Below are 9,149 nucleotides of genomic sequence, written 5' to 3'. Positions count from 1 at the left end.
CCTTCATTTCACTCACAGGATGATAAAGGGTCAATAGAAAAAAGAAACTGTGCTGAGAGAAATCCTCCAAGATTTCACTGAGAAGGAAATTTGGTTTAAGAAAACTTTTGATTTCTGGAAACACAGATGCATTCCAGGAAGCCATGCAATCATTCTTTCTTAAAAATACAATTAACATACAAGTTTCTGCACAATTTCAAGGACTCATGAATTCTTCCAAACCCACAGAATTTCAGATTAATGACACTGGTGGTTGTAAAACTTTCTGACCTAAGTGAAAAGATGATAAACAAAAACTAGCTTTAACAAACACCTTTGAATTCCAAACTAAATCAATCAGACTTTCACTTTAAAATCTTGTACAAGCATACTGCAACATTTAACTATATGACAGAATAGGCCATAATTCTAAAAGTTGTACTCAACATGAAATAAGTAGATTTTTTATGAAATAACTATTCCTAAATTATTTTAAATTATGCCCATCTTTTCAATTCACTTATCAATGGGATGGATAAGTGAATTGAAAAGTAAAACATTTGAGTATAATTGTTAATTAATTATTTCTAATTCAGAAAACAAAATAGTTGATTTCACTAATGAAAACAAAACAAAACAAAATGAGATTCTAACCATTACAGATGTAAACTGTGCTGCAAATTCTACTTAAAGGACCTCATGGTCAAAACAGAAATCAGCATTTTACAGTTATGCCATTAATGAAATACTTATGTAAAAATGTATCTCTAGTTTCTCTGTTCCCTATTCATCTTTTATTGTAATAGATAATACATCCCAGTACGCATAGGAAGACACCATGTAGTAACATAATGAGCCAATCCATCAGTTTCAGTGCTCTTGTTTTAATCTTAACACATCAACTTGGAACTTTTGCTGAGTTTTGAAAACTTGAGTATGCCACAGGTTCCTTTGAATATATATCCAACTAGAAATTCAATACAAGAATGCATATTTGTAATGGTGATCAGTGAACAAGAAAATGATTCACTAAGGCACTACAAATCCTGTCTCTGAACTACCTCATTTTTTTCACTTTCTTATTACAAGAATTATATTAAAATGTTCCTATTTAGAATACATAAACTGAAACTGGATCTAATGAAAAAAATAAATAATCTTTAGAAATGGGCTACTAAATTGAATCAAATGATTTTCTTAAATCTATCTTGGTATAGATCAGTAATGGGCTGATAAGACTGGATTCATGAATGTTAATCAGAAATTTTAAAAGCTGATAATAATATAGCTATGTGTTTTTAAGTATCGTACCAAATTATAATCCCTAGATGGTTTTCAGGAATAAAAGCACTAAAACATTTCAGAGTTGAAATATGTGTTAAAGCGACAAAGGAATAAATCACGTTAACCATGACAGAAGCTGGAAGCAACAATCACTGGGAATCTTGAGTTTTATATTCAGTTTCTCCAGCTGAAATCTGGGTGAGCCGCTTGCTGGATCCCCACAGCTTTCGAGAAAGTTGACCTGAACGCATCTGTTTAAGATAATCCAGAGAAACAAACATATTAAAACAAAAAGAAAAAGAAAGAAAGAAAAGAATGAATATATAAGACAATCACTTTGTAGAATGTAGAATGGACAGGTTTTGTTAGCTTAATCATTAAAACTCTTAAGCTTCTTCATTAATAACAAAGAAGGGTTTCTACATTGATTAGGTCTTTCGGATGAAAAAGGAGGTCTAATGCCAACGAGCAAATTGAAAATGTCTCAAGCACATCCAAATCACCAGTCACCTCTGCTTTATATAACCAACAATTCTGATTTAAAAAACAAACCATTCTAAACATTCTACCTAGCAAAAGAGTGTTAGAAAACAAAAATAGCATAAACCTTTTGAGGTAAGAACCACATTTTGTTCTGTAACAAATATGTACCACCTACCACTCTTCCCAATAGACAATCAATATTAATTGAATTAGATAATAATGTTCTTGAAAAGTGCTTACATGTGTTTGAGTGCATAAAACCTCATGTGATTTGCTATAATTATTGTCACCAAGCACAACATAGCTACTGTTAATTAATTCTATTTATTTAAAAGGAAGAGAGAGAGACACAGAGAGATCTCCCATTTGTTGCTTTACTTCCAAAGGGCAATTAATAGCCACGGCTGAGTTAGGCTCAAGCTAAGAGTCAGAAATTCTACCTGGGTCTCACACATGTGGGAGGTAGCCCAGCACCATCACCTATTCCCTTCCAACTGGATTGGGAGAAGGGAGTAGCCAGGGCTCCCACTAGGACTTCAAACAATTCTGTCATATGGACTTTAGCATCCAACTGACTTCTGAAAATAACTGTGCCCCAAAGCCCATAGCTGCCACCATCTCTTCTTGATGGTAAAGTTTCTAGAATGCTCTTACAGGACTGATAAAAGATTAACCTTATATAAAGAGATCAGTAATTTTGTCATGCTTGCTTTCCAGATGTATTTTCTGAAACATTATTTCCATAATCTTGCCATCTTATTTATAAACATGAATTTCACACTGACAGAATAATAAACTGGTACATTTAAAAATACACATTAATCAAGATTCTGATGTTTTAAATAGAAATAAATCTTGAAAAAATGCCTATTTCCATAACTGAATGTTGATCTATATCATATTCTGGGTTGTCACATTTATAGAATGAACTATAAGTTAATTATGCAAGTCTAACTAAATTAATAAATTAGCTACAGAATATTCAAGATATAAAGGAAAAATGCTTTTTTTCCCAGTCTTTACACAATTCAGCTTGTATGTGTTAAAGACTACATAAAATTTTCAATGATGAAAAATAATCAAATTTATTTGATGAATAATGCAGAACATTAATTTAGGCCTATAAAAAACTACTTAATGAGTTTTTTTCTAATTTAAAAGCAAAATTTAAAAAATGGTAACTTAAAATTTTTTCGGTAAACTCAGAAGCTGACAAATTTACCTAAGGTAAGGGAGGGCAGGCAAATTTAAAGACACCTGAACAAATGAGAGCATGAAATGCACCTAATGAATAAAGTTTAAATACAGGTTTTACTTAAGCAGCGCATCAGCAGAGGCTAGGATGGCAGCACATATTTGGAAAATACATTAGTCAAGAAACTCAGTACTGAATGTGAAATCATGCTTAAAATACTTAAAATAAATTGGAAATACTGAAATAGAATGGCTGACATTGCACAGGGAACTTTTGCCTCTGAAAGCCAATGTTCTAGTTACTTTAAAAGCACCTCTGTTTGGTGGGGGTGGGCTGGTGGTGTGGGTAGGCATAGCGGGGGATGGAGGATGGGGAATGACAGGAGTGGGGAAAGGGGAAGAAGAAAAGGGATGGGGAAGTTGAGCCCTTAGATCTCCAAAGCTATATCATGGAAAACAAAAAAAATTAAAAACATTTCTATTTAAAAAAACCTATGAGGATTAAAGAAATCTTAAAATATTTATAAAACAAATGTTTTTAAGACAATATGGTAGTAATTTCTTCTCTTGAAATGACTGTTCCCAGTGTCATATCAGATTTCTAAGATTAAACATGACTACAAAAATTATACTGCTTAATTCTGTATTATTAAAGTTTTGGTAAATCATTGAATTACTTAGAGGATAGCTACCACATTTTCCTAGGAATAGATTAATGATATCTGAATACTAAGTAATTAATAAATCAGTGGCATTTACAGCTATTACAAAAAAACACTGAAAATAATCACCTTCTATGAGAATACTTGTAGTTCCAAATAAGAAATTATGGTTTTATAAGAGAAAACTGAATTATGGTTGTGCTACCTATTTTTAAAAAATCAATAGTTTTACTGAGACTGCATTTCATTTTATATAGGCTTGATATACTAAAAATCCAGGTAGTGGTCTTGAATCTAGATTTTGAAAAAAAGAATTTTCTGATAATAAGTAGAAGATGGTAACTACCAAAGGTGTGCTTTCAATTATATAACGATAAGAACATTCTTGAGTGATAGTTTATTCTTTCTTTTCACTTACTGCCTTGTGAAAAATAAAATTTATGTAATGGGGTTATCCATGATGGCGACTAGAATCATTTGCAACACAGAAGAACCAAAGAAATCTACAGCAGTACGAGAAATTGTATTCTTGATGCTAGGTTTTACCTCAGCTGGCTTTCCAACACCTACTACAATCAATTTGCCATCTTCTAAGCCTACAAGGATATGGCTGTGTTCTTTGGTCACACAAACGCAATGGATAGGCAACCTCATGAATAATGGGTTGATGCTGAGATTCAAACTAGAAGAGAAATTTAAAAACACATATAGTTAGATGTGTTAATATTGAATCCACAAAAATTACATTTGGAAAATGATGATCTGGCTCTGATTTCTAATTTTACAGCTGTGGAATGTATGCTCAGGAAGCAGAACTGACTCATGTAAGGGGTGACATTTACAGCATTACCGAGGTCTTCACTGTCAGTATCTGTTTTTCTGCTAACCAGGTAGTGATAAGATCAAACAGCAATAAAGCAACCATATAAAAGCTTGGTTATTCCCCAGACAATCTAAATCTGTTTCTTCAACTTCCCAATCTATTATAACAAATTTTCTGTTTCATAATTTACCTCAACAAAGCATTCCTGTCTGTTCCTTGACAAAGAGTTACTGGAGATTGGAGAGAAGTCACAGACAAGATAAAGAAACAAACAGGTAGGATTTTGTGTGGATATTAACCAGATTCCTGTCCACAGATTATAACTGGACATTTGTGGTCTTGCCTTGATCTTATCCCTGAAATCAAGTACAGCACAAACTGTACTCACTGCTGCCCAAACTTTATTTTCTCAAATCTTCCCTTCCCACTTTCTAAATACTGTCCACACCACCTTCGACCTTTATTTTCGTTTCTGAGCTTTCATCAAGTCTCCTCTGACTACTCAGATCTTAACGTTTTGAAAATTTGTCTTGTATACCTTGCACATGCCAGGAACTCATACGGGAGCTGGTTTGTATCCTGGCAGTCCAATTCCCATCAAGCTCCCTGCTTATGCCCTGGGAAAGCAGTCAAGGATGGTCCAAAGCCTTGGGGCCATATGGGAGACCAAGGAGAAGCTCCTGGCTCCTGGCTTCAAATTGGCTAATTATTTATGATCACATCGGGAGAGGAAACCAGCAGATTAAGATCTTTCTGTCTGTCTATCCTGTCATATCTGCCTTTCCAATTAAAAAATAAAACAAAATAAATCTTAAAAGAAAAAATGCTTATGATTATTCATTAAGAAAATAAAAAACTGTGTCACAGGGTAAACTTTTATAACTTGAAATTTTCCAAACAGTATTCCCAAAAACCAAACTTTAAAAAAGAAACTGGGAAAGATGGGATTGGAATGGGGACTCAATGCTCCATCATTCAACAAAGAACAACAAAAATAAGGTAGAAAATATAAAAGACAGGAGATTTTTGGATAAAAGGAACCCAATATGGAAGCAATAGCATAAAATACCCTGACTAGGAATTTACAAGTAAGGCTTTTTCTGACAGGTTGGGGAATCCACATAGTTACAGCGTATGAAGGGAAGAAAACAATGTATGTAGGGCACCTATGAAATGACAGTGCTTTATACACTAAAAATAGTAAACAAGAACATCAAAGTTGAAAACATACCCATCATTTAGATTTTCCTCTCCTTCACTCAAGTAAATAACAAGATTCCACGACCAATTTTATACACGCAGCTACAGATATATGCACAAGTATATTAACCCTAAAATATGTATTTTGCAGCAATTTAAAAAAAAAGCAATCCGCATTCATCAAAGTCTAACTATAATGTGGACAAACTTCCAAATCCATAATCCAGGCTTGGTAATATAAGCATTTTTTGCTGGGTCCTCATACTTTTAAAATAATTTTTAAGTTGTGGTTGGAAATACGCAAAATTCACACATTAAATAGTCCAGGAATATAAACGTTTTCCAATTTATTTCACAGTCATTGAGAGGCATATTTTGTAATAAATGATAAACCAAAAGAATTAGCAATATTAGATTCTTCATGTTCACTCTAGGCTGGAAGCACTACCACCTTTTTCAAAGCACTACTTCAGTCATTTTTAGTATTTACCTGTGGAGATCTCTTATCGACAAGAACCCCTGTAGGCTGCCTGTGACAATGTGTTCTCCAATTATACACATATCTGATACTTGTTCCTTCAGGATTTGAGATCCCAGGTACTTGCCATTTACAGAAAACAGATGCAATGCATTCTTGTCCTGTGAAGAATTGATTAGGAAAATTGAATTGCCTCAAATGAAAACAGGTTTATACTGTCAATTAAAGCTGTGATTATAACAATGGCTACTTGGTTTAAGATGCTGAAATAAAAACATGGTAATATTTAAATAGAAAATGTCATATATTGCTAAAATGATTTCAAATCAGTCTGGCAAGCAAATTTTAAATAAGACATTTCACTCCATGCAAAAGAAAAATTAAAGCTTCATCCAGTATAAAAAGTCCCTACGTCATTAAAACAAACAAATAAAAATATTCTCTTAAACTTAAGTTTTCAGCCTGATAGCCTAGTGGGCACCATATGGGCACCAGGTCATGTCACTGCTGTTCCACTTGCCATTCAGCTCCCTGCTTGTGTCCTGGGAGAGCAGTTGAGGACTGCCCAGCAAAGCCTTGGGACCTTGCATATGCATGGGAGATCCAGCAGAAATTCCTGGTTTCAAATCGGCTCAGCTCTGGCTGGCCATTGCAGCCAAGTGGGGAGTGATTCAGCAAATGGAAGATCCTTCTATATATCCTCTTCTCTGTATATCTGCCTTTCCAGCAATTAAATAAAATAAATAAAATAAAAAATTTAAAAAATTTTCTAAATCTTTATTATTGAAAGAAAATAAACATAAAACTTGAGGCTTATTAGCTCATTCACTTCCTTGTGCAAAAAGAATTTAAGTTAGCTAACATTTCAACTTAAGCTTATGAATACCCACTTCATGAGAAACTATTGGCCTATTAGAATTCCTAAATTGAAACAGAAAGGCAATACCAATATGGTGGTAGAAATCTGTCTAATGGTAGAGAGAGCAACTGAATGTTGAAAGGAAAAACATCCTCTTTTGGATATGTGCTTTGGGTTGGCTCATTTGATGTCTCTGTAGTGCAAGCTGGTTTTTCTAGGGTTGTCCTGGGTTCTTAGTTCTTTCCAGGTTGCTGGGGTATGTCAAGTTCAACAATGCTTTCCCTGAGAGCCAAACACTTACTACATGTAACTAGACTGCTAAAGACCTAGCAAAAATGCTTAACTCAGCCTCTGCCCCATTGTCTTTTTGAATGTTCACTGAAGATATATCTCAGGATTGAGCATCTCATTCCGGCTATCCAGAAACACAACAAATGACCTTGGTAGTTGACTTTCAGCTCTACAAGCAAATTCCCCTCCTCTGGATAAGATGATTCAACACAACAGCACGAGAGAAGTGAGAAGATAGAATAAGCACACTCTTATCTGAGCGGAGAGAAAGACTGGCAATGCTGAGATGCCTGTTAATGTGTATTCCTAGCTTAAAAAGAACACAGAGACCTTGGTCTTAAGGGAGTACAAAGAGGATCAGGACCTGAGCCTTTCAGATGCTGCTGTGGTTACTCTCCGTTTCACAGAAGGGACCCTCCAGATAATGCTAGGATAGGAACGAGTTATGATAAAGAGTTGGTTTAGGAATAAGCCTTAGTATACAGTTCTTGCAAATAAATAAATTTATTTTATGTAAGATAGACTTGTACACTAGTAATTTTGATAACCTATGATATTTGCTGTGATGTTTTGCTCTTCCTACCTTGATATCAGAATTTATACAAAATTTGTAGTTCCAATGTATTTGCTTTATTATTATTATTATTTTATTAATTGTACTGCATTATGTGACACAGTGTTATGGGCACTGCTATTCCCCCCACCGCTCCCTGAACCCTCTCCCCATGGTGGATTTCTCCACCTTGCTGCATTACCACAGTTCAAATTCAGTTGAGGTTCTTTCATTGGAAGTATTTACCAAGCATAAAGTCCAGCATCTTATTATCCTAGTGAGTTCAATGATTTCTTGGTGCGACCATCTCTGGTCTGAAGGTAAAGCCGGCAAAATATCGTCCCAATCAATTAAAAGCCCCAACATAGCATCAACAATTTGCAACATTATGGCATTAATTGACATGGTATTGATTAACCAATATGTTAATAGGAAAATGCAGGTTCTCAACTGCATCCTGTGACTTCTTCATAGACATTTCAGTTTTGGTATATATTCAACCGGGTTCTATACACCTCAAAATGGCTATAGATTACTATTCAGCTGTCTTGTGTCTATTTTCATTTTACTATTTAGCTGTTTATAGTGTTGAAGCATGATTTTGCTGAACTTGGTTGTTTTTCGGATGGTCTGAACTGGCTTATAACTCTAGCAAGACATGTGTCATCAGTTTAGGTATAGAACATTTTTTTTTTTGGAGGGGTGTGCAGAGAAATCCCCAGTACCCCAGTGAGGCGTAACTAATATTTGTGTCCCACCTAGTGAGGTATGAGTGAATCCCCGCTGACCATTTCCTGTCTGATTCTAAGCTTTTCTTGTTGTTGTCTGTCCATTCCAGGTTTTATGTTTGTTTGTATGTTATTTGCTCTATTTTTAAAGATTTATTTTTCTTTGAAAGTCAGAGTTACACAGAGAAAGGAACAGATGGAGACAGATTTTCCATTTCCTGGTTCACTCCCAAAATGGCCACAACAATCGGACTAAGCCAGGCCAAAGCCATGGGTCTGGAGCTTCTTCTGGATCGTCCACATGGTGCAGCGGCCCAACCACTTGGCCATTTTATGCTGCTTTCCCAGGAGCGTAAGCAAGGAGTTGGATCAGAAAGTGGAGCAACCAGGTCACAGATCAGCGCCAACATGGGTTGCAGCTTTACCTGCTACTCCAAAATGACTGTTCCGGTTTAAACGTATTTAGTTTACTTTATTTCTTTTTTGCCTTTTTAATTAGACCCAGAGAAACACCAATAGCTTTCAAGTATTACCTATGTGCTTTACAAGATCAGAGTCAACAAGATGGAACCCAGCACCAACAACTGAAACACAAAAGTAACTTGCGGAAAGGAA

At 35.0% G+C, this 9,149-nt stretch overlaps 1 protein-coding gene across 4 annotated transcripts in view; it reads right to left on the bottom strand.

Moving 5' to 3' along the window:
* Positions 1 to 565: 565 nt before the first annotated feature.
* NBEAL1 (neurobeachin like 1) overlaps positions 566 to 9,149 on the bottom strand; it is a 155,093-nt gene continuing 146,509 nt past the window's right edge. For all 4 annotated transcript variants that reach the window (XM_040984461.1, XM_040984463.1, XM_040984464.1 and 1 more), the window contains 3 exons: positions 6,116 to 6,264; positions 4,149 to 4,284; positions 566 to 1,514 (listed from right to left, as the gene is read on the bottom strand). In XM_040984461.1, the coding sequence (XP_040840395.1) occupies positions 1,413 to 1,514; positions 4,149 to 4,284; positions 6,116 to 6,264 (387 nt within the window). In that variant the 3' untranslated portion in view covers positions 566 to 1,412. The remainder of the gene's footprint in view (positions 1,515 to 4,148; positions 4,285 to 6,115; positions 6,265 to 9,149) is intronic.

This window comes from Ochotona curzoniae, unplaced genomic scaffold, assembly GCF_017591425.1.
Source record: "Ochotona curzoniae isolate NIBS_2020 unplaced genomic scaffold, NIBS_Ocur_1.0 contig_4148, whole genome shotgun sequence".
NCBI lineage: Eukaryota > Metazoa > Chordata > Mammalia > Lagomorpha > Ochotonidae > Ochotona > Ochotona curzoniae.
The sequence above is the reverse complement of the archived record's forward strand: the minus strand, read 5'-3'. Positions and strand labels throughout refer to the sequence as shown.